The sequence below is a fragment of the Labrus mixtus genome, chromosome 14 (genome assembly GCF_963584025.1).
Source record: "Labrus mixtus chromosome 14, fLabMix1.1, whole genome shotgun sequence".
In the NCBI taxonomy this organism is placed as follows: domain Eukaryota; kingdom Metazoa; phylum Chordata; class Actinopteri; order Labriformes; family Labridae; genus Labrus; species Labrus mixtus.
Window position 1 is genome coordinate 18,536,183 of NC_083625.1, and position 27,637 is coordinate 18,563,819.

Consider the following 27,637-nt stretch of genomic DNA (forward strand, 5'->3'; position numbering starts at 1 on the left):
AAAAAAAAAAAGCAAGTGTCAGGCTGAAGGATGATTCTCCACAACATGGCAACCTCACTTTGTTCATATATATGCCTAACTGATGTACAGAAGCTTTAATTACAACATATTAACCCTTCTATAGAGGGGACATGATGAAAAAGGTAATTATGTTTCCTTCTGTGGCTTGAATGCATGACACCACTGTTTACAGTTGGTGCCATGACAACAAGGTGTCACTGTTCAGTGAGGTGGTGATAGCCTCATGCGTCAAGTGGGAAAAAGGTTATTTTCTGTCTCTCTCTCTCGATTCCCTGTGACTGTGGGTTGCCTGGACAAGAATAGTGTTGATGATTTCAGAGGCTTTCTGAGACAACTACGAGTGTCAAGAGGTTGCCATGTGAACAACTGAACAACAACTCTGCTTTGAGATGTTGCTCTTTTCCATATACACACTGAACCTATAATAAGCCAGGTGATGATGTCGTAACAAAAACAAGAGTTTCTTACTATATCGAGGCCAAGAAGAAAGAAGATTCCCTTAAAACTGTAAACCTTTTTTTTACTGGACTGTATAGACACAATACTTGTAAATACAATATTGATTGTGATGATACATATCTAAATACCAGCTAGAGTTAAAAAAGTAAGCTAAGAAGGAATAAGGAGTTAACATCTCATCTCCTCTAATTCCTTTCAGTTACCAATTTCCCTGTACTCCGAGGGAAGGAGAGAACAACATTTGTGCGGTTCAACAAAGTCTTTAATAATAAACACAATCACCCATGCGCATGAAGCAATATCCAAATGGATTTTTTGCAGACTATTGAATTGCTTAATTTATTAATGAAAAACTATGTTTACAGACGGAATCGGAGCCAGAATCCCCTTCTTTGGTAATATTATTTGTTCTGTTGAGTGCACTCGATAAACTCAGACCAACGTTTTCCTTCTGACCAAAGTACATTTGAATTTATGCACACATTTTCACACAAGCTCATGATCTTAGTCACAACCTTAAGTCTGTTTCCCAGACTAAAAACCATTGCAACAATTTGTAACAGTTCCTATATCCTGTTGTGTCTCAGTTTAGCACCATTTCCCCTCTGCATGTGCGTTGTACATGTTATATGTGTCAAGACAAACAGGGGCATGGATGGTGGAATTTCCACTCATAACCACAGCAGTCAATCATGTGAGAAGTCCTCACGGTCAATTTGCTGTTGGCTCTTCACACCAGGTGGTGCACAGCATCTGTAATGTTTCTCAGGAGGTTGAGTCAAATTTAAAAATAATTAGTAACAATCAGAACATGTTTCATGAGAGACATTTTTTCATTTAGGCGGAATGCACAACTCTGCTTCCACGCAACTAAAACCGCTTAAGTGTTAAAAGCTGCAGAATATAGGCTAACCTACTCTAATCCCACAGTTTAAAGCTGGAAAGTAGTTAAAGACAAAGGGATTGATACTCTGCTTTTGCCCTTGAGTGAAACAAGAGGGAGGGAGAGAGGGACAGAGTGGGAGAGATGGTGTGTGTATGTGTGTGTGCAATAGAGACAGGGACATGGGAGATAATCTCTTTTGTATTTTTGATCCCTAAATGTGGTGGTTGTGTCCCCTTATCCCAGCTACTTAGTCTCTGCAATGAGTAAGTGATGCCATGCACTTAGGCTGTGAAAAGCAGGTCAGTATGACCACAGAGAGAAAACCACATGTGCATCACATGGATAGCCCTGGGATTATTCCTCACAAAATGTCTTAATTCCTCTGTTCACTAATGATCCAGGGAGAATGCCCTCTAATCTCCATTCCATTAATTAAAAAGAGCATGAGCCCGTGGAAAACCTCACCATCTGCTGCAGCTTCATTCCTGCAGACAGATTGTGTTTTCCGTTTATAACCAGGGGAACAGAGTTTTTTAGAGCAACCGGGTGGAGCATACATTGAGGTAGATGGTAAATAGATACAACTGCTCTGCATGTGTATTAATGCACGGAAATATGCTGTGGAGAAGAAGAAAAAAACTGTATAAAACAAGAGGAATTGCTGCCAGGGTTCTGCAATGACTTCTGGGATTTTGAGCTGTTTCCTGAGCCCCATTTTCCAACTTGCAGACTTCAAACTCCTCAAACCCAAACTAAAGAGGTTAGTTTCACTGAAAAACATAATTTACTGCCATTGCGGGTACAAGTATTAATATAACTGTTTCTGTAAAAAAAAAAAGACCAACCTATTCTTTCTTTAATGAGGATGGTTAAAAAATAATTAATGTATAACTCCAATGGATGATTTGATTCTTTTTCCTCCAGTAGAACTATTTGAAGCTGATTGTCCTCTCCCCTTTTATGAACTAACTACAAATTTCAATAACCAACATAAACTAAAGATGATATTGAATATTGTATTTTGCACTGTTCAGTTTAAGTATGATCATTAGTTCATCTAACAGTTTCTTATAAAATTCCAAATCCCTAGATTTACAAGTCAACCATTTCTACTATCTTGTGCCATTATAAACTGCATTTAGAGAAGCATTTTAAGAAATTAAAGTGGGTTAAGAACTGACACCAAACTGTCACAAGTTTTGTGACTCAGAGTAAATTTGCTGCAGGTACATTGGTTTATATCCGATTATGCTAAATTATATATCTCTTGAAATGGTGAAACCTTCTCATAAGAAACTGAATCAAGTGTTTGACCTGCGGTCGGAGCCTGGAGACTGTGACATGGATTTGATCGGGCTAGTAGGCAGGAAAGATTATCCGAGCAGATGTCGTTTCCCCCCCCTTATTGGAACAGTAGGGCCAATAATAAACAAACGCACACACAGACACACAGAGCGCACACTAATCTGAGATAGGCTAGTAGCCCTTGCACATCCCTTTCTCTCTCCTCAATTTTCTCTCAGGCAGACAGTCGCTGTGCCAGTCCCGCCAATGTCAAGTTTATACCAGACTGTATTTTCCACATTTCATCTGAGCACACTTCAGACACAGTGTTTGGAGTGAGATGCAGCTTTGCTTCAGCCTACAGATGGACACACAAGGGGAGAAGAAGATACTGTTTGGGAAATGGCACGCAGTGTGCCGTTTTGCGTTGTTCACTTGTGTCTTGGATGCAGCCTGGGGACAGATCCGCTACTCCATCCCTGAGGAGCTGGAACATGGAGCTTTTGTTGGCAATATCGCAGAGGACCTGGGATTGGATTTGAACAAGCTCTCTGCGCGCAGATTCCGGATAGTCTCAGGTGCCAGGAAGCAATATGTGGAGGTGAATTTAGAGAACGGAGTTTTATTTGTCAATGAAAGAATTGACCGCGAGGAACTATGTGAGCAGAGTTTGTCCTGTTCCTTTCACTTGCAAGTGGTGATAGAAAACCCTCTGGAGCTGTACAGGGTAGAGATGGAAATCTTGGATGTGAACGATAACTCTCCCAGTTTCCCGTGGACCGAGTTTAATCTGGACATATCGGAGTCCGCTGCGCCAGGATCTCGTTTCCCACTTGAGAGCGCACAGGATTTGGACGTCGGATCCAACTCGTTGCGCACCTATTTGCTGAGCGTTAATGAACATTTTCTTTTGGATATTCAGACGCGCAGTGATGGCAGTAAATTTGCAGAGCTAGTCCTCCAAAGCCCGCTGGACAGAGAGCAGCAAAGTGCGCATCAAATGGTCCTAACTGCGGTGGATGGGGGCGCGCCGGAGAGATCCGGCACTGCGCAAATTGATATCACTGTTTTGGATGCAAATGATAACGCTCCTGTGTTCGATCAGTCCTTTTATAGAGTGAGGCTAGCTGAAAACGCACCTAAAGGAACTGTCGTCATAAAACTTAATGCCTCCGATTTAGATGAGGGTCCCAATGCTGATATAACCTATTCTTTCAGTGGCCACGCTCCCCTCAAAGTGCGCCAGCTCTTTAGCGTAGACGCGCGCACGGGTGAAATCAAAGTGAAAGGAGTGATAGATTATGAAAAGGCCAGGATGCATGAAATTTATGTCCAGGCTAAAGATAAAGGCCCATCAGCTGTGGCTGTTCACTGCAAAGTGTTAGTTAACGTGTTGGATAAAAACGACAACCTCCCAGAGGTGATCCTCACATCAGTGTCCACACCTGTGCAGGAGGACGCGCCCCCGGGGACCGTGATAGCCGTCATAAGCGTGATGGACAAAGACTCAGGTGAAAACGGGAACGTGGACTGTGAGATCCCCCATCACGTCCCATTTCAGCTTCACTCGTCCTTTAAGAACTACTACACATTAGTAACTTCTGATTTTCTGGACAGAGAGGCAGTCGCAGAGTACAACATCACTCTCACTGCCAGAGACATGGGCTCTCCGCCTTTATTCACGCGGAAAACTATCCTGGTTCAAGTGTCTGATGTGAACGATAACGCGCCTCGCTTCAAACAGCCCTCATACACTGTGTATCTGACTGAGAATAACGCGCCGGGTGCATCCATCTGCTCCGTGACTGCACAGGATCCAGATTCTGGCCAAAACGCGTACCTCTCCTACTCCATAATGGATGCTGACATACAGGGAATGGCCATGTCAACGTATGTGTCCATAAACTCAGACAACGGGAACATTTACGCACTGCGATCGTTTGACCACGAGCAACTTAAAAACTTTCAGATCACAGTCCAAGCGCAAGATGCTGGTTTCCCTCCTCTGATCAGCAACGTTACAGTGACTATTTTCGTTTTGGACCAGAACGACAATGCACCTGTTATTGTGTCGCCAGTCGCGCAAAACGGCTCGGCGCCCAGTGAAGCATTGCCCAGATCCGCTGACGCCGGTCACCTTGTCACCAGAATCAGCGCAGTGGACGCGGACGCAGGTCAAAACTCGCGTCTCTTTTATCAAATGCTTCAAGCAACAGATCCGAGCTTGTTCAGCGTGGCTCTGTACACGGGGGAAATCAGGACAATCCGACAGTTGGTGGAGAAAGACCCCACGAGGCACAGACTGGTCATTCTCGTGAAGGACAATGGTCAGCCGCCCCTCTCGGCCACAGTTTCCATCATCCTGTCAGTGGTTGACAGCCTGCCAGATTTACAGCCCGATTTGGGTGACCTGTCACAAAGCCCGCATCACAGCTCCAACTTCACCCTCTACTTAATCGTGTCTCTGGGCGCAATCTCCTTCACGTTTCTGGTGGCTATAATCGTCCTGGTTACAGTGCGCAGATTGAAGGGCAGACCGTCCAACCGAGAGTCCAACTTCCCCTCCATCAGCGCTTGCTGCTGCTGCGGCTGCTGCACGCGCTCGGACGCATCCACCACCACAGAGGTGTTCAAAAAGTCCAACCTGAACGTCCGGATGTCCGCAAGCGCACCAGGCTGCGCAGAGGCAACCAGCAACGGAGCACTTCCGCAGGTCTACTGCTACAAAATGTGTCTGACCCCGGAATCATCCAAAAGTGACTTCATGTTCCTCAAGCCCTGCAGCCCGGTGATGTCAGTGCAGCAGAACAACGCCAAGAGCACAGATTATCTGACCTCTGGCTGGAGCGCGCTGGACCGGAATGAGCTGGCCAACAACAGAGCAACGACCCCAAATGAGGTAATATAGCCTAGTGAAATATACCCAAACATGCAAAAAAGACGTAATTGGGTTACTTCTCTTATCATATCACTTAAGTATTACTCTTATCCCAAAAGTAGAACACTGGTCATCCGGTTGTTTCACTCTAATTAGAAATGACAGCCTGGTTAGGGCAACCCAAAATGCATTTGTCACACAAGAGGACCTTCTTAACTTTCTATGATATATGGTTTTAAAACAATTTAACGTTCAACTTTTAAGTGAAAAAAATAACTGAATGATTGAAATATAATCAAAATGAAACCCTGAGTTGTTATTTATATATAAAAACAACTTCAAATGTTTTTTGTGATGTTTTTTTTTTTTTTTTCTGCAAGAAATCCATTGGAATATATAGCCTCAAACAACCCACATGTTGTGACAGCATACCCTGCAGTCTGGGCAAATTACCACAGTGTGTCAAGGTGCATGACACCCGCATAAAAGGTGTTTCAAAGATAAAAGAGATGCATATTTTTTATCACAGTCTTGAAGCTGTCTTTTGATCTTGTAGTTGTCAAAAGCATCAGTACATCCATATATTTAACCTCACATTAGCAACATAGGGAGATTAGTTACTAAATACGGAAATTCTTTGGGCAACATTTTTCCATCATTATAAGGTTGCTTTAGAGAGCCTGTTACTCTCTCTGCCAATGTTAGAAATCCATAGAATGTTTTTTTAATTGTCTGGGGGAGAAATTGCCTCTTGGTTTTTGCCTGCTGTTTCACAGAAATTTCACTTTGTCCGACCTCATTCTATATAACCTCTAATCTTCATCTAACAGACTAAAACACATTTCAGTAAACTTACTTTGACTGTACAGTATCCTTTGTATCTGATACCTGCCATTAGATTAGCATCATTGGATCTAAATTCAATTCACTAAATCTTTTTATGTCTCAATTGTGCAGCTCAAGTATTCAAACAAGGACTGGACCTTGACCAAAAACCAACGCAACTTGGCATACAAGAGGTGAACGCACAGTTGCACCAATTACAACCAACAGATATGACCACACAAAGGCACGACTAAACTTAAACTTGTGCTTATCTTCATCTCTGCAGGTATAGTTCAGCCAACATGGAGGGCACACTAACTCGTCAACAAAAGTACGACGCTGAAGGGTTTTCCTGCCCTGTAGCTCCACAGTACTGGACCTGGGGAAACCACATGAAAGGTACAGTATAGGTTGGAACTTTGCATTTCGGGCTCTTTGTTACACACATGAAAGTGGGCGATGATGTTGGGGGCTCTCCTGGGTCTGTGCCGAAGGATTTATTCCGAACTATGAAACAGTAAACTGAAAAGCAGATAATACCCAGCCTCAAAACTGTGGGGGGATTTTAATGGATCAACATGAGGATTACTAAAGTCCCCGCAAGAAGTGTTTAGCCTTTTTGCAAGAAAAATTAAGAAGATGCTTTTAAAGCCACCTCATTCAGATCAAGTATACTGTATGTAAATACGGGCTCTTTGCAGAAATAATCTGCCGATACAAACTGTAATTTATGCGCATTTTCTTTTTTCAGACTGCAAGATGTCGCTTCAAGAGGGAGCGGCTCCAAACTACTCATGGGTTCCAAAGTACACTCAGCCTCATTCTGAGCCTCCAGATTATCAACACAATGTCTACATACCTGGCACCACGTCTGACTACAGCACCCTGAAGCTGGCACCCAGAGGAGAGCTGGATGTGTACAACACCTTCTCTACTTTTGGAAAGAAGAAGAGATTTATCTCAAATTATGAACAAACTTTTGACAGGGACGACGGCCTCATAAGCAACGACATCTTCAAGTGATTCACCACATTTCTGAACATTCTGTGTATACTATGCTATTGACTGGTTTCCACGAATAACTACACATTTCTTCTACAGTGTGAGTAGTGTTGTTGGAGGATGACAGACAGTTTCTCCTTTTTAAGGTGGGAATTGGTACCACTCCATACCACAGTATATTTTTATTCTTTGTAATACTAAAATAAAGTAAGGAAAAGTCTAGCATTAAAGGTGTAAACTTAAACACAAGAAAAAAGGTGCTTCTTCAGCAGTTTTCTATGAGCTCAGGATTTGCTCTGCTTGGAAGATATTGGTGCTCAATAAGATCAAAGCGAATGTCCAATACAGAAAAGAAAAATCCATCATTTCAGCATCTTTAAGTCTATATAACAAGAGCTGTCCATGTACCAGGGACATTTATAAAGCGGTTGCACCTTATTTTCATATAGGGACAGAGTATCATGTTATGTGTCAAAGATTTGTATTTAAGAAAAAATAAATGTATTACTGCTATATTTAAAATATCTTTGTGGGCATTATTTTACACGAATATCAGCTAAACGCAGCTCTGTTAACATTTTAGTTGCATAAAAAAGTTCAGAAACTATCATCCAATCATGCATGGTGAATTTTAGTGAAAGCTCATTTGTTCACAAGTCCATTCTGCGTAATTCAGCCCTGACACAACACAGATGGTAGGTGTGATGGGATAGAAAAGTAAAGCAGCACACGTACAAAACAAGACAGAAATGTGTAATGCTTGTTAATCGAGAAATATGACGTTAAAAGGACAAACATAACCCTGTGTGTGTGTGGATGTAAAGAAGCAGGGTTCACCGAGGGGTTGAGTTACATGGAGCACAGCACAGATGTAATGTTGCTCATTTGGCTTGTGCAGTTCAGCATTACAATGGCACATCAAAGTTGACCCTTGAGGGCAATATTACAGCTGCAATGTTACTGCAATACCACTGTTTGTATGATCACTGATGTTTCATATGTTGTATGCATTCCAGATTGGCATTTGTTATTGGGTGTGATTTATATATCCACAAATGAAGCACTTAATCGCTGCTGTAAATATTCTATGTACAGTATATATATATTAAATATAAATAAATCTGTCCTCAACTCTGTTGATGTATCGTTTCACCAAAAAGCCTGCCATAGGAAGATGATGAAGTAGTGTGTTCATGTGTTTCTGAAATGACAGATAGAGAATATTTAACTTCAACATAAACTTGGTAAAGAAAGGTTATGAATATAAAGTTGAACACTATCAAAATGTAGAATGAGTAGGTTTTTTTCAAAATCAAATACAAATACAGTATTGTATAGATTGTAAAAAGAAATACAATCTCATGGTATTGAGAGCTCAAATCAAATACTAGCTTCAAGCTACTCACTTTGCATGGTGCCTGTAAAGTAGCTCTTAACACCTTTTTTTCCCAAGGTGCTGACACTGACATTTCTATCCAGAGGGGTAAAATGAATGAACTACCATTTTTTTGTGACACTAACTATCAAACCCATGTTTTCTAAATTCATGCTATGATGTAATCAGCCGAGTATTTTAAGATATTATAAAGTTGAATGCAGGAGCCCAGTCTAAGTCATGTGAATGCTTCTTCTTTGACATGTCACCTCAGGGTGGAAAAGTGACTGTTGTTACAGTATGGCTCTGAGTGTTAGTTAACCCTTTATCTTAAAATTCTGGACAGTAAAGTCAGGGTTTCAGGTAGACAATCCTTCAGACCCACCACCCATAACTGATCTATTGCTGTCCATGAGGATGCTTTTAGTGTGGAGCCTGACTGTTTCAGTGAACTGCTCCATGTTTAAAAGGCTGAGTGCTGAGGGCTACGTTCAGATGTATTTTGAAGTCTCTGAAGACCAGTTCAGAGGGGACGAAACCTTTGAGGAAATTTGGATATGTCTTTCTGTTATTAAGAGACTGTCTTTTATAACTGAAATCCAGAAAGGCCCTGCCAATAATTTCAGATATTCAGGCCAAGATTTATCTTTGAGTGTGTCACAACCAGAATTTAAAAAACAGCCAGGCTCAGCAGTCATTATAAGTCCCCTATGCTAAAAGCAAAGACACAGCATATGTCTGTCTTCGGTGCCATTTTTAAATCTAGTCAGATTCCAATTCTGTGTTTTCTTTTTTTCTATTTTTCTCCTTCATATCTCTCCCATCAATCCATGGCTTCCCCCTCTATGGTTTAGCAGAGGCATGTTTCTTCATTTTTCCACTAGAGGGAGCCTTTCCATCACAGTTACATCTTATGAAGACACTTAACGTTTATGTGCACAGTTTGCATATTGTTTAGGGCACTGATAAGGTGTTTTTTGTTTTTTTTTCATTTCTAGAATTTTTTTTCTGACAAATTTGTGTTTTTTCTTACATTAACAAAAAAATAAAATAAAAAACTGTCAAAGACAAAGTATTTAAGTAAGCATCTTTGCTGTGCAGCAGTGTGTGAACCATTTGTTATGTAGGCTATCCCTTGGTTACAGAGCGTAGTAAAGAAAAAATTAAAAATAACTCAGTTTACTTTCATCATCAACATCAAGTGTCTTCATCAAATCTTTATAACATTTTTCAAAGCGAAAGCAACAATGAACAGTCCCTAAAGCCCATACGCTAAAATAATGACAATGATTATCTCTTTACTATGTCTAAATGAACGCGTGGCCAGCAGTAACGTAACATGTGGCTGTGCTTTACTTGCTTGTGCCTCACACATTAGGGAACTTTTGGCCATGAGTTATTATTTTAATTTTATAAATGTGACCACATGCTTTCTTGGTCATTCTTCAATAGGGACTGGATACTTACTCCTGACATAGTTTTGTTGTAATTTGTTGTGATTTAATATTTTCCAAGCCTTTTGGTCTTCAATCTACTACTGTAGAATATACATCATGGTAACTTGACAGACACTTCTGTCCATACCTTACATTGTAGGCCTGACATTATGATAGAACTTTTGGTTAACAGTTACTTTAATACTCTTTATAATAAAAGGTAAATGACCTCATAAAAGATAAATGATTTGAAATAATATATTACTGATGACAGGTTCACTTTTTTTAAGCTAACATTTTACAATAGATTTATTAGATTAAAAGCTTTAAAATGCATTAAGAGGTGATCATGTGTGCATGTATGGGAGGTGGGTAAAATTTCGATTATCCTGTAATTCTTTAAACTTCCACTGGATGGAGCTAAAGGATAGAAATAAAGAGGACCATCCTCATCTCATCGCCCATCATGTCAGCTACAATCCCCTTAGTTTAGGAAACCAATTACATTAAAATATGACAGCACAAACAATTACAGGAAGTAGAATCTGCTTTAGCTATGGCACGGCAGGGACAGAAATAACTCCAACATGAATTATAATATATCGTCACATTACTACATACAGTACATATAGTTGCATTTCGAATAGGGAAATTAAGACAATTTGGACCAAAAAAGACAAAAATACAAAATTAGAAACACAATATATAGTTGTTGTTGTCCTGTGCTGATTCCCTGATTCCCTGGGGCACAGAGTTGGAGGGTCTAGTTGTCTTCTTTATTGTATGTTTTTTTTTTGTACAGCTGCATTTCAAAACAGCAACTTTTATAAAAAAAATCTATGACTGTTGACTGTTTTTGATGAGATTAGTCCGTGTGTATAGTCTAGTCTACACAAATGTCAGGGTAGATTAAATCTCTTTATAGATTTGATGAAGACTGTATTTCACAAACTAAATGACATACATAGTGACATTATTTAGAAAACTGATCTCATAAATATCGTCATCAGATATTAAGCAGACGCCTCTTGCAGTTTGACAATAAACAGTCTGTCAATGTAAAATTGGTAGTTATTATAAAGGTTTGTAGTAATTACAATCTGGTGTAGATTTGTGCTGCTCAAAACTGTAGCAACTTTCCATAATGCCTCGTTTCCTATCGTGGTTTGTGTTGGACTGAATTTGGGGTTTGTTGTTTTTACAGATGCCATTGGTACTTATTGTTTTGTTATTAATGTCGGTATTCAGAGGATGTTTTTTCGTGCAGTTAGAAATAATTTTGTGTCAGTCTGTAGTCATCAGCTGTTCTAACAATAACTAAGGAGACCATTGCATTTTAACATTATAGTTGCATTTTAGCAATTGATATTATTACCAATGAAAAAAAATGTGATTGTGGGAGTTGGCTTCTCATGTCTATTCCCTGTGATGGATGTTTCAATAATGACAATTATCAATTAGTTTAAACATCTTTATTCCCTAACAAAGCTCAACAAAAGTAATCTGTTTCATGATTTTATTACTTAACAGTTTTTGTACATTTGAAGACTGACAGGTGAGATTGATAAAACCATATGGTAAATGTGTTTTTTTAATCATGAGGGATGTGATTCTCTTCTGAGACAAGCTTCAGACTAGCTACTTGAATAGGTATACAATTCCTTAAATAATATGCAATAACCCTATCACACAGAAACCCTCTCTGCCAGTAAATATCACTATGAATGACTTATTTACACTGTTTTTGTCATGTAAACATAATATCATCACACAAATCTATGCAAACTGCACTCACTGCATACTTTATCATAAGTCACTCGTTACTCATTAATTATTCTCTGCACTCTTTATCAATGCACTAATATGCTATTGGCTAGTGTTTGTATAAGAAATAGTAGTTCAAAGTGAAAGTAGTAGGCTATTTAAAGTTCATGTTTATGATACCTGTGTCAATTGTTTCACCTGTTCTAAGTGTATGTTTTCATGTGTATTTCTTCACTGAGACTCATTTTTCTAATTCAGTTTTGGACATTCTGATGTGAGATTTCCTCTAACATGCAGCCCTTCATTACGGCCACCCCTTCAGCCCACACAGAAGCTGGCTACGCCCCTGCAGAGCCGTGGTGTGTGAGCCCTGCTCCTCCAGCGGTATTGTACCGTGTATGGCCTACTGCAGCTGCAGCTTCAACTCGTGGAGGCAAGAATGACACCGGCGCTCCCCTACATGAAGACAACCTGAGCGTAAGGACGGGTCTGTTTCATTTCATCATTTAAAGATTTACCACAATGATGGCGCTCTTCGATGCACCTTTACGGACACGGTTGATCGTGCCGGTTTTTACATTCATGGCACTGTGGGGATGCGCGCTGTCCATCACCCGCTACTCTATACCGGAGGAGATGGAAGAGGGCTCCTTTGTTGCCAATCTGGCCACAGATCTGGGTCTGGATGTTCGCAGTTTGGTGCAGCGTAGCGCGAAACTCGATGTCATTCACAGCAAAAATTACCTTGACATCAACAAAGAAACGGGGGAGCTGATAATCCGCGAGAAGATAGACCGGGAGAGCATATGCATGACTAAAACAACCTCGTGCTTTCTGAAGATGGATGTCATACTAGAAAACCCCATTCGTATTTTTAACCTCGAGTTAGAAATCATGGACATCAACGACAACGCGCCGCTGTTTCGCAGGAAGACAATGCACTTGGACATATCTGAGGCAACCCCTCCCGGTGAGAGGTTTTCATTGACAAACGCGGTGGATGCGGATGTGGGGGCGAATTCAATCAAAACGTACTATCTGAGTGAGAGCAAATACTTTAACATTGACATTCAAACCGGCAGCGATGGCTCCAAATATGTCGATTTAGTGCTGCGCGGTAATTTGGACCGAGAGGAGCATTCATCCCATAATTTGATTCTAACCGCTGTGGATGGAGGGGTTCCTCCCCGCTCAGGCACAGCCAGCATCGTTATTAATGTGCTGGATATCAATGACAACGCCCCCCTCTTCAGTCAGCCGGTTTATGCAGTGAACGTCTCTGAGAACTCGGCTGCAGGGACAGTGGTCATGACCTTAAATGCAACAGACTTGGATGAAGGCACAAACGCCCAGCTGGTGTATTCATACACTCTGTACACCTCAGAGAAGACTCAGGAGATCTTTTCTCTTGATCCGAACACAGGCGAGATCAAGGTGAAGGGGGTGATCGATTACGAGGAGAGTCAGAGTTTTGAGATGCACATCCAGGCTCAGGATCGAGGGGCAAGCCCGCTCACGGGAAACTGTAAAGTCTTGTTGAATGTCACAGATCTGAACGATAACTACCCAGAGGTGACCATCAAGTCTGTGAAAAGTTCCCTGACCGAGGATGTTGCTGTAGGGACGCTGATTGCCGTGATCAGTGTGAGAGACAGGGACTCTGGAAGGAACGGGGTAGTAGAGCTCACTTTGAATCAAGAAAAGTCTTTACCTTTCCTCCTTAACAAATCATCAGAGGGTTACTTTGAGCTGCTTGTGTCCAAGCCGCTGGACAGAGAGATAATAAGCAAGTATGACATCACTTTGAGGGTAACAGACAAAGGCTCACCTCCCTTATCTGAAAACGAGACCATCACCTTAGAGATCCTGGACATCAATGACAATGCACCCAAGTTCCCTCAGTCCTTCTACACCATCCATGTCGTTGAGAACAATCTACCAGGGGCGTTATTGACATCTCTTAGCGCATTTGACCCAGATCTCAATGAGAACCAGTACTTGGTTTACTTCATAATGGAGAAGGAGATTGTTAACACGTCCATGTCGATGCTGTTTTCCATCAACCCTGAGAACGGCGATCTCTATGCCCTGAAGACCTTCGACTACGAGAGAGAGAGGGAGTTCCTCTTCCACATCGAGGCAAGAGACTCTGGTGTCCCCCCGCTGAGCAGCAACGTGACGGTCCACATCATCATTCTGGACCAAAACGACAACACCCCCCTCATCGTGTCACCGTGGCGGGCACAGGGTTCCGTAGTAGAGGAGGTGATACCCAGGTCAACGGATAAGGGGCACTTAGTCGCCAAAGTGATTGCCATTGATGCAGATTCTGAGCAGAATGCCAGAGTCACGTATCAGCTCTTGCAGATCACAGACTCAACCCTATTCAGCTTGGACCAATACAACGGGGAGATACGGACAACAAGGATGTTCAGCTACAGAGACCCGAGAGTACAGCGGCTGGTGATCGTCGCCAAAGACAATGGCCAACCTGCTCTCTCCGCCACCGTCACCATCAAGATATCAACGGTGGAACATGTCATGTCCTTTTCAGAGACCACAGAGTTGCCCATAGAGTACGACGTCTTCACAGACCTGAACCTGTACCTGGTAATCGGTTTAGGGGCCGTGTCGTTCCTGCTGCTGATAACCATCTTGGTAATAATTGTGCTCAAGTGTCAGAAACCAAAACCAAAGGCCATCAAGCTCCCACCAGCCAACAGGAACAGCGTGATCAGCAGGAACAGCATGATAAGCCAGAGGAGCTCCACCATCGCAGACTCCACGCTGATCTCCAGCGATGCCTACTGGTACAGTTTGTTCCTGGCAGAGACCAGGAAGGGCAAGGTGGTGGTGAGGCAGCCCATCATCCCGAAAGGAGCTGGGTACTTTGTGTCCAGTATACCCCGGAGCATAGGGCCTAGTGAGACCACAGACTCCAGAGCATCCACACTGGAGGTACGTATGAACGAAATGGTAGCCTTTGAAGGGACTAAAAGAAAAAGGGGGAACGCCATCACTTTTAGGGATGTTTAATGACAACACAGAAGGAACAGGTGTTTGTGAGACCACTAATTGACACACTATCATCTCTATCTGCTCCGTTAAAGAAATGATCATATCATGTTTTCTTCCCCCTGTAAGGCTAATATGAGTTCTGTTGTATTGAGCTTTTACTTCTGAATGCATTCTATAGTACAAAATTCCAAAGACACATTTCTGAAAGTCAACTTTGAATCTTTCTTCATTCTGATATGTTATTTTATACACATGTTAAGTATTTTAAAATTAGAGACTCTTTGGGGCTATTTCTTGTAAAGAGATTTGTTTTAACTATCCATGCGGTGATTCTGGATGAAAGAACTATATTTGATCATTTAAAAAAGCTAAATTAAATTCCCAACAATTTTGGCTTCTAACTCCAAACGAAAAATCCCTCCAGCTACAACTTAAAATGCTGCCGCAGATTGATGCATCATTATTAAGATCATAATGATGGTGGATTACCAAAGCGAACTCTCTGCACTTTCATTGCATAATTAGGCCAAACAAATACCCCCAAACTGGAAATGTGCTACTATTTCATGTCTTTTGTTGTATGTAGGTCATTTTATTGCAGATGCATAACACACAATCAGAGCATAACTAGTAGGCGTTAGAGTAGGGAGGGGGGTACTTCAAAGAAGCCCAGACATGAGGGGGAGGAGAGGGGATTCTCTTCAAGGACACGAGATATATGGCTGTGCTGAGTGTGATGCATCATGCTGGGGGTCTGCAGTGCACTCGGTAGACTGTAACCAATGTGGAAGCTGATCCAGATGTTGTTTGCGTTTGTGCAGCTGGACCTGCAGACTAAACTGAAACAAGTGATCCCCTGAAAGATTAAACAACATGAATATGCAGGTGCATGAAGAGAAAGAGAGAGAGAGAGAGTGTGTGTGTGTGTGTGTGTGTGTGTGTGTGTGTGTGTGTGTGTGTGTGTGTGTGTGTGTGTGTGTGTGTTTGATGTGTATGTACTGTAAGCGTGTCTGAGTTTCACACATACAACTGAACTTGTCTCTTTTTTCTGTTCTTAAGTACTCAAAATGAAAGGAAGTCCATTCTACAACTGGAGGTATGCTGGTTGCTAACTACATTCTGTAGAGCCACTATAATTTCCTATCCTTTTCTATTTGGTATACATTATTGGTTTTGCTCAAAAACCTTGCTTTGGTAAACTGTCACAGTTCCCAATGTGGGTGTTATCTATTGGTCTCCTCCTGATTAAATAGAGCACAATCAAATATTTTCCATTTGTTCTCGGTCACACTCCGTCCCCCCCCACAAATACAATACTCTTGTTTTTCCAGTGCAAAGCCATTGTGAGAGCTCAAATATAAATTGGCCAGTCTCTCAACTGCAAAAAAAAAACCTATCAGCTTCCTGAGAGCTGAGATTAGAATAAAAATTGGCTGCCTGTCAGACTTGTGTTGTGCACATCTGGCCGGCCTGGCAGAGATTCAGGGCAAAGTGATGGCACAGACCGGAAAAAAGGGGGATTAGGGAATGAATTGTCCCAAATAGGTTCTCTGTGTGTAACATACCTGAGAGCAGAGACTGTGTCAACTATTTCCACATCCCTGCACATGAACTCTGTTTGGGCATCTCTCAAATGTTTCCAAAAATAACATGGAACCTGCTTCTTTTTTTTTTTTTTTTTTTACAACATTGGCCCACCGAATACCAAATAGCACACTGTGATGCCTGCTTGTGCATGCTTTAATGACACCTTTCACTTCCCTATTACTGTTATATTTAAGCTGCACACAATACATTGCTCTATTATTTGTGAATGATTTGGTAAAAAACAGAATTCTCAACAACATAATTTGAAAGGTACAAAAGAAAAATGCACCTCAGTTATTGATTGATTGAAATGTCCCTCTAAATGTCCCTGAAAGTCAATGACATGGTGGCAGTAACCAGTCACAATCCACCGTTGCATGAGTGAGGACTTTCTACAGTAAATCCAGGTCGCCTTCATTTTCGGCTCATTCTTTCTTCTTCCTCTCTGCAGGGACCCAGAAGAGAACTGCCATGATATAATCATCTCTTCATGGAAGTCTCTGGATGAAGGTTTTTCCGTATGACTCACAAAAGAAGATGTAAAACAACTGTCCTCCCTCTGTTCCTCTGCTCCTCCAATCCCACATACAAACATGGACCAGGAATCACCTCAGCTTTCTGCCTTCTTTTCTCTTTTCAAGCATGAATCTGCATGATTCTACAACATATTTGGACATGGAAATATAAATCATTCATGGCAGGCTATTTGGGCATTCTCCTAGAGATGCCTCATATAGTAAATCATTCCTTCCTTTACGCTTTGAATCTCCTCGATGGACAAAATTTGCCTTTTTCTCCAGGGTTTATGTGGTGTGCTGTAGTTCTAGAAAACATCAGTAGCTTAACTCACATAAGTCATGCAACATTTCTGAAAACGGAAGTTTAAAACACGCCTATTGCAAAATAGTCAGACGAGTCAGGGTAAATATGATTCTTCCATTACTCTGATAAATACTGAACTGTAGCTGGTTCTGTCACAAATTCAGGCTTTGCACTTGGTGTTCTTTCTCTTTGAATAATAATTTTTACTCTCTACTGTTACTCTCTGATGAAAAAAACCAATGATCTGATTTTACAATTCTCATTTTTTACAATGTTTGTTGTACTCAGCAGTGATGAATGTGTGAAAAAAAGACAAAAAAGAATGAAAGAAAACTGTAAAATGAAGAAAAAAAACACAGGAGATACTTTGTTTCTCTTTTTAGTTGATTGTAGATACTGTAGTTCTATGACGATAAAGAGGTCAAAGAAGCAAAAAGACTTTTGACACCTTCACTTTTGCATCAGGTTTTACCTTATAGACGTCTGTGCTCTTACACAGTATCAGTTTTCTGGCTTCAGTGGGGAGGCACAAATTACACAGCAATATGAAATTATCTGAAATGTGATCGTGTCGAAAATCCAGTGCATCCGCTGTTTCAGCCTGTCTCCTCTTGCAAGGGGGGGTGGGGAGGGTGTCTTTCTATCAAATCTCTATTCAGAGGCAATCAGCAGAATTAGGGGGCGGGGCCACAATGGGGCTGCAAGGAAATCATTCAATTGTAATGGACATATGTTTTCAAAATCAGGTTTAAATGTCAATTTAACTTTATTTGCAAAAGGTTTACCGTATTACATTTATAAGCTGTTATCTTTACAAGCTAATTCTGACTGACTTTTTTCCAGGCTTAAGCTGAATTCTCATTTTCTGAAAGCACTCGGTGCAACTCTTATTCCTCAATTGAAAGAAATACAATTAAAAGTGAAATTTAAAAAAAAATATTTTGTAATGATAAATACTGTTTATTGAAAAAAAAAAAAGAATATTAAAATGAATTTATCTTTGCCTCGGTGTAAGGGAAATATACAGTACGGCCCAGGCGAGGTGTTGTTTTATGAATATTCATGTTTTTATAGATATTTTAAGTAATGACTTTTAACGCTGCTTTTGTGAGCTTCTCGAAGGGCATTTTGTGTTGCATATTTGTAGTTTGGTGCGTATGATGTTGTTTTTGATAGTTCAAATAGAAACAAGAGTACTTCTCATGACCTCAAAGGTAGCGCCGTTGTGCTGCTGTGAAGCCCAGGACTTTTCATTTCTCAGAAACAAGGAGCTTATTAAGACTACTCATTAGGGTGCTAAATGATCAAATGTAATTGGGTGAGGTAAGGAGATTTGACTGTGAGAAGGGGGAACAGGGTGTTAATTATAGTTACAGTATTCTGGTGCTGACTCCGCAGCAAAAAAAGAAAAGAAAAAAAAAGAGACAGTGCTTAGAAAGTATTACACAGATGATAGCACTTTAAAAATACACAAGGAATCCAAATGCTAACGCTGCAGCCGCTCAGTTATGCAGCAAGAGAGAACATTTCTACATGTATTGCGATACACAGTCTGAGTCAGGGAAATGAAACCTCTCGTTTCCTCTCTCCCTGTTGCCGGGCGACCAGACATAAACACAGTCTGTCTGTCTGTCAGACTGAGGAAGTCATATGATGAAGGATCTATAATTCTTGTGTGCATTCTATGCCTGAACTCGCCAATTGTAAGAATTTATTTTAAAAAATTGCACATACGATGAGCTCCTTGCGTGCCTTCTGCATTGTGAAAGATGTTTGCGACTGTTTATGGATAAAATCAAGGCATGTCCCTCAGTATTACTAATTACAGTTACCCCAATGATTAACTACCGTGAACGGCTAAAGAGTTGTGAAGTGGGAGCTCAGTGTTTGGGTCTCAGAGCAGAAGAACCATTTGATGCATTTACTGTAAAATCAAACTGCTTTATACTTTGTGTTTTTTATACCGTAGACTTTTTTGATATCATCTGTATTCACTGTGATCAAATGGCACAGGAGGTGCTTGTGCTCGGCATAGTAAAAAAGTGTGTTATTTCTCATTCGTGTACACAGCTCAGTTGTTTTCCTCGGCTACTTTGTCACTCAGATTGTACAGTATGCCATGAGAGTTGCATCAAAACCATAATCCAGATCCATCCCACTTAGTGGATCAAAGACAGAATGGGAGAGAATGGTCTTGCTTTATTTCTTTTATTTTCTATAGTCTGGTTAATTGTCAGATTTTGATGTTGCTTATTTGGCTTAAATGTTCTGCCTGATCATACTAGTTTGAATAAAGCTTTTTAATCTGTGCCTGTGTTTGGGTCTGTGATGAAAAATGAAACAAAGTTATCAGAAGTGACTTCTGGAAAGCCACACACACACACACACACACACACACACACACATCTCTCTCCGGGTCTCATTCTCTCACTGAAATTCCCTGCATACACACATTTTGACCCAGTTTCTCACTATAACGCGCTGTACTAATTCTTGGAAATTGAAAACCAAATAAAGGAGATGTGCTCGCAGTTCAAATGGCAGAAGCAGACAAATAATAGCCTTTTCTGGATTATTGAAAGCCTAGAGACACATTATGTGGCCTTCTCTGTGACCACACAGAGCTCTCAGTCTGATGTCCAGCAGGAGACGTGATGTGTGAGGAAGTAGTGTAGCATGATATGAAGAAGTCCTCATTACAATCCATGACACACGTACAACTCATTTGTATATTTTTAACAGTTATTGCAATTACATTTTTCTTTGCACACATGTGGATACTGCTTTGTAACAGCTAAGGAGGAAATATAATATGTAGACAAAATGTATCATATATCAGACAAATAAAAACTGCTGTGATTATTTGTCCAGCAATCTAATTCCTCATATATTTCCTCTCTCTCTCTGTGACCTATTCAAGAGGGATTTATCGATGCCAGACTTGACTTGGCTTCACTTCATTTCCCTAGAAAAAAAAGGGCTCCTGTAAATGCCAAGTGACTGAAAGTAACAGTTAGAGACAACCAAGAAAGAACTTTATGAAAACAGTTAATAACTATACAAACAAGAGAACTCAAACAAACAAGGCGATATGCTCTTTTTTTTACATTCCACAGCATTCTCGCAGCGTAGAGTAACACCGTTAGGTTCATGGAACTATACAAAGATTGACATCAATTGAATGTGAGATTTTGGAAGATATTCTCAGATACTTATTCAGTAGGACTAGAAAAGGTTAGAAGTGCTACAGCCATGGACTGTAAATATTAATGGATAAAGCCTGAGTGACGTTAGCCATCTGTCACTGCAGGGGGGGCTCCGGAGGCTCATCGGCAGCAGCCACCATGCTGGAAATGCTGTCTCCCTAACTTTTAGTCAACCTAACGACAGGCTTAGAGCTTATTGACGAACCGTTACATCGCTCCCACCTGTCAATCATTTCAGCGACACACTCAAGTATGGATAACACGTAGTGTTTTCCAAATGAAAACAGGGCCCTTTAAAAATGATTCACTTCCCGTACAGTGTGTGCCAATGATGCCAATAACTAATCTGACGTGATGTATTCCGTTTTTTTTGTACCAGGCTGTATACATTTTTGGCCTTTTGTGTGAATGTGACTTCCGGTGTTCCTGGAGCCAGCCTCAAGCGGACACTCGACAAACTGCAGGATTTTGCACTTCCGCATTGGCTTCATTATTCAAGAGCGGAGGTTTTGACATTTAAGTCCCTAACGCCAAAAACACTGCAGATACACAATAAAACTAAAAATCAGTGGACTTATTGCAACAAGAGACTGCAAATAAGAAAATGACACAGGCTCTCTGGGTCAAATAGGTGAGCCTGGGGGACACTCATCCCAGCAGCCCTTTGAAACAAAAGGTAATGCTCTATTAAAATACCTTAAGGACTTTTTCTCTAAAAGGATTGGAAGTAGGTTGGAGGAAATAAGCAAGGCACCTGTGGCTACATTCATGTGTGCTGAGTATTTCTGAAGTTTTTTTTTTCCCGTCAATCCTCCTCCCCAGTGGGCTTTTGTTTTCAGTCCTGGCGCTTCTCCATGGTGCTGAAAGCGTTGTGCAACCAAGCTGTGATGCTGCAAAGACTGCTTTTCCTTTCACTATCCACTTAAAGATATATTTTTTTATTTATTTTTTTGTAAAACAGGCCACACTGCAGGGTTCCCTGTGAAATGCTTTTCAACAAAATCTTATTATTCCAGTTATTTCTCTATAGAGTACCTTAGGTAAGAATAAAATGTAGGGCAGCTGTGAGTAGCCACCCACATCTGTGGTTTCTTGGGCTGTTCAGAAAGCATAGTCTAAAAATACATGGCAATCCAGTTTCATGATCAAAGTAAGGTTTCCTACCCTGTACTAAAATATGAACACATGGGCCCTGGGATGGCCTGGTGACCTTTCACATGTGTTTTCCTTTGCTTATTGTATGCTAAGCAGGATTAAGTCCTGACACGACCCTGAATGGAAACATGGCGAAAAATCAATAAGCATACTGTGCATTTTTAAGATTCTCTATAAGAGGAGGGGAGGGCAGATAAGTTAACTCACCACCAACCCTTTTATGTTAGGTGTTTGTAGCCTCAGTGTGTTTCAACAGTGCACTTAGCAATAACAGAAAAGCAGCAGCACTGAGAAACTTTCCTCCCTTCCACAGTAAAGTAGAAGTAAAAGCTTTATCGGGTTATGATTGATGGTTTTGAAAAGGTTTGCAATTAAGCAGCCCATTATACATCATCAGGACTTCTTTGCGCAGAGCTGTAGACCTTTCATTTCTCGACTTTTGACTTCATCATAAATCACCTCATGAGCCTCCTCCTTCTCAATCGCAGAACTGCTTTTGTTTGCACAGGGCTAGATCAGTACAGACAGCAGTGTATTGATCCAGGAAATGGGTTTCCCTTTTGAAAACTATCTGTTTCCGTATTGAATACTGGATTAGAATATTAAAAATGGAGATTTTCAGAGATAGGCGGAAGCTGCTTAAGCATATTTTAACCAGATTATGTGGATTTGCTCAATCCTGTCTAGATTTGCTCAGCATGAAAGTCGGTTCGAAATCAGTGCCTGTGTTTGCAACCACAGACCTTTCAGACATCAAATTTTAAACTGAGTCTTGGCGTCCAATTCACTGCTTAACACTACAGCAGCAGCCATGTCACAATGTGGTATGCAGAGGTAGTTCAGAAGATTTGCTCTCTGGTGCCCTCTGTCTGTACTTGGAGGTTTTGGAGGATGTGAGGGCGAGCAGTGAGTCATTGTTACAGACACAACAACACATACACAGACACACAGGAACATTTGCATGAGTCTTGTTACCAGCGACATAAACAATGTCTCAGTCAAGAGTCTTTGAAATACATTTAGCCTACTTGAATGCCATGAATGAATGAAAACTACGAGTCTGCCCAAAGAGATCATACACTCTCAAAACTGTATAGCAACTAAACAAAGAAAAAAAGAAGAGGCTAACAGACCTCCAGTCACAAAAAGAGAACAATTTGAAGCAATTAACAACAGGTCTGATCATTCAGAGAGCCTCCATCTGGAAGAGATAGATAATTTGGGGGGAGAGAGAGAGAGAGAGAGAGAGAGAAAGAGAGCACAAAAAGGGAGGAGTGCATAACAGTCACTTTGTGTAATGGAAGGATTTGCGCACAATCATCATCAATGGACACCAGATAGCTATTATTACTCTCATTATCTTAATGCAATATTTTGGAAAAGATTCTATAACTCTGATTCAATAAGCCTACTGCCTGCAAATGCAAAAAGTCATTAAAGGCCTGCAACTCACTGAAAACCCCTGCAGATTAATTCATTGTATTTCTACCACAGATTGTAAATAAGAAGTAGATGTAGGCTCCTGGATTAAAAAAAAAAAAACAATGAGGAAGTGCCTAAGACTTAAAGTGTGTCCAACTGTGTGAATGCACTATGTTCAAACATTTTGCCTAATGAGTTTATGGTCTCAATCAATGGTTTCATGTCTTCTTTAATAAAGCATGGTGTTTGTTCCACAAGTCATGGTGCTGTGTAAAGCAACACTGACAATAAATCATTTGGAAATATTCTTAGCCTATGACTACCAGTGATTGACAAGACACCAAATTGTTAAGCTGCCAACCAGCTCAGAGACTTAAGTATGTGTGTCCACGATCAAAATATGGCCAATTCTGCCTCTCAAAGAAAGATGGCAACTGCCAAAAAGCAGAACAATATGATTTTAAAAAGCCAACAAACCAAACTGTGACTGAATCACTCCTTTATGATTAAAAACTTGTCCAGAGATCTTTGTGATTTTTTTTGACAAAAGTAGTTTGAGGTACTTATTAAATCTTTTCTTCCGCCAATCGTGATGATCTTTCTCTTCATTTAAACCATGTTCCGACTTCAACAGTCGAAGTCAAAGTGTGAGGCAGGCTGAGGGTGCGTGACCCACTTGCATGAGTGAGTCAGATAAGCAGAGAGAAGACCCTGGCTGGAGAACATGCACAATGGGGTCAAGTGGAGTCCTAACACCTAGAGCCTGGGTTTTCCTCACAGCTGGAAGGACACAGCAGCGAATGAGTCTTAAGCAAAAGTGCAGTAATGTTGTCACTGGAGCAGAATCAGAGGGGGGGGATTGATGTGTCATTTGTTTTATCTTGTGTCTGTGTTGCCACAGACTGAGTGTGCAGAGATAAAAGTTATTGCATCGCAGCAGAGATGGATATGAACAGGCTGTCGCTCTGATCTAGACACAAACAGTGGACCAGACAGGAAAACAAATCTATTACAGCATCTGCAAACTATGTGTTTTAAGACCCAAGATCTCCACAGACAACTTCTGTCTTGTTGCTTTTATTTGACGTCTGTAAGATCTTGTTTTTAATAAGGCAAACATTGCTGCAGATTACAGGGAATTCATGTCGTGACCATTGATATATATGTATTTATAGAAGTGCTCACATGAAAAAGGAGCAGGCTTCTCATTCAGAGGGGAACCAGGGACTCAAGACGTCTATGCTGAGCCAGGAGTAGGACCGATGTAGAAGTAATATGATGGAGTTAAGTGAAGGGAGATTTAGTCTCAGTCTTGAGTGACGCCTGTGGCAGGTTTTTTTTATGTGTGGCTGCCCTTGCTAAAGGGTCACTGCTGTGCTAGTTAATGTTTGCCATTCTGGTTGGATTTAGAGGACTGCATGTAGGCTGGAATCCAACACAAACTCTTAACACTAAACTTAAATATCTGACAAAAACACAAAAAGGAAAATGTAGTTTTTAAGTTTGACTTTAAGACACATCTGGTATCACATACAACAGGCAGATGGTCAGATACAGACTTGCTCAAAGACATTGTAGCTGTTTCTACAACCACTTCTCCTTTCTCCCGCTCCATATTATCTCAACTCTTAAAAAATACATATTTGGGGCACTGGTGGCACAGTGGTTAGTGCGCGCACCCCATGTATGGAGGCTGTAGTCTTCCAGGCAGGCGGCCTGGGTTCAAATCCGGCCTGTGGCTCCTTTCCAACATCTTGTTCCCCACTCTCTCTCTCTCTCTCCCTGATTTCCAACTCTATCCACTGTCCTGTCTCTCCATTAAAGGCACAAAAAGCCCAAAAAATAAATCTTTAAAAAAAGGCATATTTCATCAAAGAATGTATTAATGTTTTGTGAGGACAGTACATAAATTTTAGACTGTTGAACACGGCTGGCTATGACAAATTCATCAAATTCCTGTTGCTATGGAAACAACAATTTATGGATGAGTCTTTATGCAAGGAATCCAAAATGGTACCTATAGCCAAGCAGGTGAACAATGTGTATTCTGTCTGTTTAAACTCCTCTAGGTTGACAGTTAATGTTTGATTTCTGTTGAACAGTGTGGAGGTGAATGTGTCAAGGATCATCTTTCATTAGGCAAGCTAGCAAATACTAGCAGGTCAATGACTTTTCACATCAGACCAAGTATAATCTATAAATGCTTTATTTGGGTTTCTCATGATCAGTATATCCATTTATTTGGAGGCCTTAAATACCGATGCTGATATTTGTTGGTCGGTTTAACAGTGAGGGGAAGGACATACTGTACATGTCCACATGTCTCTGGGCATCTTTATGAGATTAAACAAAATTATTGAAACCATTTGAATTAGTTTTAAAGTGCTTTAAAATATATATATATATCCATGTCCATTTTTACCTTTATGTCTTAATTTTCACATTTCCCTGCTCCTGTTTTAATGTAATTTAGCTTGTATCTATATATTTCTTAATTTGACTTGCACTAAAAGAAGTGTTATTCGGGAAACCCTAGTATTAAACTGTTTTAATTATAACATGCCACAGTGGTCCTGTTGACCCTGCATAGATTATTCAACGGAGCCCTTACAGAGCCTCACCACTAGATGCATTCAGGCAGGGATCTATCGTGCTCGAGGCTATCAGGACAGCCTTGCCCTGCCAGATGTTGTGACCGACTTTGTCTGGTTTGGACGGATTTCCCAGACTCCCTCAGATTCAGCTAAAAATAGTGCAGCTCTGTTCTCGCAGCATGACTTTGGTACTGATTATTTTATTCGTAGTTGTTTTGTTTCTTAAACTAAAGCGTAGTTTGCAGCCAATATTCCTCTATTTTGAACTAAAAGCAGGGTGTGTTAAATATTCAGTGGCGTCCCTCCAGTTTTCCTTTTTGGTACATGAACACAAGGCGCCTAATTCCTTCACTGCCTGATTATAATGTTGTTATCTCTGGGCTCTACCCCAAATTTTACACAAGAGAACCGTGGCTACTGACCTAGCAATTCGTCTTCAGTCTCTCTTTTTTTTGAGTCACGCCTGCTCCTTCAAGATGTTTCCATTAAAATGAGAAATAAAGGGATATTTTCTGAAAACTCACCGTAGCACAATTTACCCTAGTCTTTTAATGTTATTTCTGAAATGTAAATCAATTAATCAATGCATCCACACATAAAATAAACTGCATAAACTGGATATTGTCATTGCATTGCTTTTAGAAAAGAATGATGATTCCTATACCTAGTGTGTTGACATATCACTATACCAGGAAATCTGAGGAATAATGTAACTGAGTCCCTTTACAACTCATTATGGTTATCCATTAAAGTTGTTGGATTGGTGTATCCATAACTGCTTTAAAATTAGACCCCCTCCCCCTTTAATTAATACAAGTTGTACAATTAGAGATTAACACATACATAATAGTTGAGCTCTTAACTCAAACTACTGTAAGAAGTGTTTTGACTTAATGGAACACTGATTGAATGTTCATCTTTGAAGGCTTCCATTGAAGGTGAAAAAACATCTGAAGCCGGCACCTCTTTATATTCCTACCACAGATCATTAAAAATGTATACAAATGTAGTGTAACAAAAAACTCTCTGTTGGTGTTGTTTTTTATCGAGCCCTTGTTAATACTTTATCGTGTCATTCTGTTTGTGTGGGAAGTAAGTTTGTGTAAAATTGCTCTAACAAAGGAAACGTGTTCTATAAAAGGTGTTGTGCTACTACAAGTTTCAGTATTGTATCATCTTCCGGTGTTTTTCCACAAAGCAATAGTCAGACTACAACACCACTCTGTTGCATTTGAATAAAAGCAGTAAAACATGCTGCATGAAGCCCTTCTGTAAAATGAACTCATTTAGGTGTTGGTTAAGTAGACAGACAGCCAGTTAAAACAGTCAGTGCACAACACGGATTCTGAAATATAACATCTTTAAAACATTCCCATTAAGGCTTCAGCACAATACACATAAACAATGCCTCAGAAGTGCTTTATAATCCCCACTTTTTTTACCTTCCTTCTTCACGTTCAACTGGACATGATATAAAATGGCACCCTTGGCCGCATTAGACTCTTTGGAGGCGTGTGGGTCTAAAATGAACCTTACCCACTGATGGTTAATTCAACACATGACAATATAATGTATACTAATAATCAATTCCACATCCATGTTTTAAAAAACATTTGGGGTTGCCAAATGTCAGATACTACTAAAAACTGTTTTTCCAAAAAAGGAGATACATCAATTTCAGGCAAGGAAAAAAAACATGTTTCATAAGACTATAGCTAACTCTGTAGCACGTTGAGATATGTTCCGAAAATGTAAAGTGCATCAAAAATCAAATTTATTATTAATAAGGCATTCACTGGGAGCTACTGGGCAGGATATGGGTCGCAGTCCTTCTAGCCTGGGGAAATTGGGAGGAAATTCACTCTAAAAGCCAATCAAAACACACATACATAGAGATAACTTA

At 40.5% G+C, this 27,637-nt stretch overlaps 2 protein-coding genes across 3 annotated transcripts; both read left to right on the forward strand.

Annotated features, from left to right (window-relative positions):
* Positions 1-758: 758 nt before the first annotated feature.
* On the forward strand, positions 759-7,877 carry LOC132988298 (protocadherin-10-like). Its single transcript, XM_061055623.1, has 4 exons — positions 759-5,549; positions 6,486-6,547; positions 6,640-6,752; positions 7,105-7,877. The coding sequence occupies exons 1-4, from the start codon at positions 2,991-2,993 to the stop codon at positions 7,374-7,376; spliced, it is 3,006 nt and encodes a 1,001-aa protein (XP_060911606.1). The 5' UTR covers positions 759-2,990; the 3' UTR covers positions 7,377-7,877.
* A 4,395-nt stretch (positions 7,878-12,272) lies between these two features.
* Positions 12,273-19,665, forward strand: LOC132988299 (protocadherin alpha-C2-like). 2 transcript variants are annotated; one of them, XM_061055625.1, is made up of 3 exons: positions 12,274-14,888; positions 16,008-16,044; positions 16,987-19,665. In XM_061055625.1, exons 1-2 carry the CDS (start codon positions 12,453-12,455, stop codon positions 16,017-16,019), a joined length of 2,448 nt encoding a protein of 815 aa, XP_060911608.1. In that variant the 5' UTR covers positions 12,274-12,452; the 3' UTR covers positions 16,020-16,044; positions 16,987-19,665. The 2 variants fall into 2 exon arrangements, with proteins under 2 accessions (XP_060911607.1, XP_060911608.1); XM_061055624.1 differs by lacking the exon at positions 16,008-16,044 and having other exon boundaries at positions 12,273-14,888.
* The last annotated feature ends 7,972 nt before the right edge of the window (positions 19,666-27,637 follow it).

Bases quoted from the DNA above. Each gene is read 5' to 3' on its own strand.
- LOC132988299 (XM_061055624.1), top strand. From the start codon at position 12,453: ATGATGGCGCTCTTCGATGCACCTTTACGGACACGGTTGATCGTGCCG. The intron at 14,889-16,986 runs GTACGTATGAAC...TCCTCTCTGCAG, and splicing joins CCAGAGCATCCACACTGGAG to GGACCCAGAAGAGAACTGCC.
- LOC132988298 (XM_061055623.1), top strand. From the start codon at position 2,991: ATGCAGCTTTGCTTCAGCCTACAGATGGACACACAAGGGGAGAAGAAG. The intron at 5,550-6,485 runs GTAATATAGCCT...TCAATTGTGCAG, and splicing joins GAGCAACGACCCCAAATGAG to CTCAAGTATTCAAACAAGGA. The intron at 6,548-6,639 runs GTGAACGCACAG...TCATCTCTGCAG, and splicing joins CGCAACTTGGCATACAAGAG to GTATAGTTCAGCCAACATGG.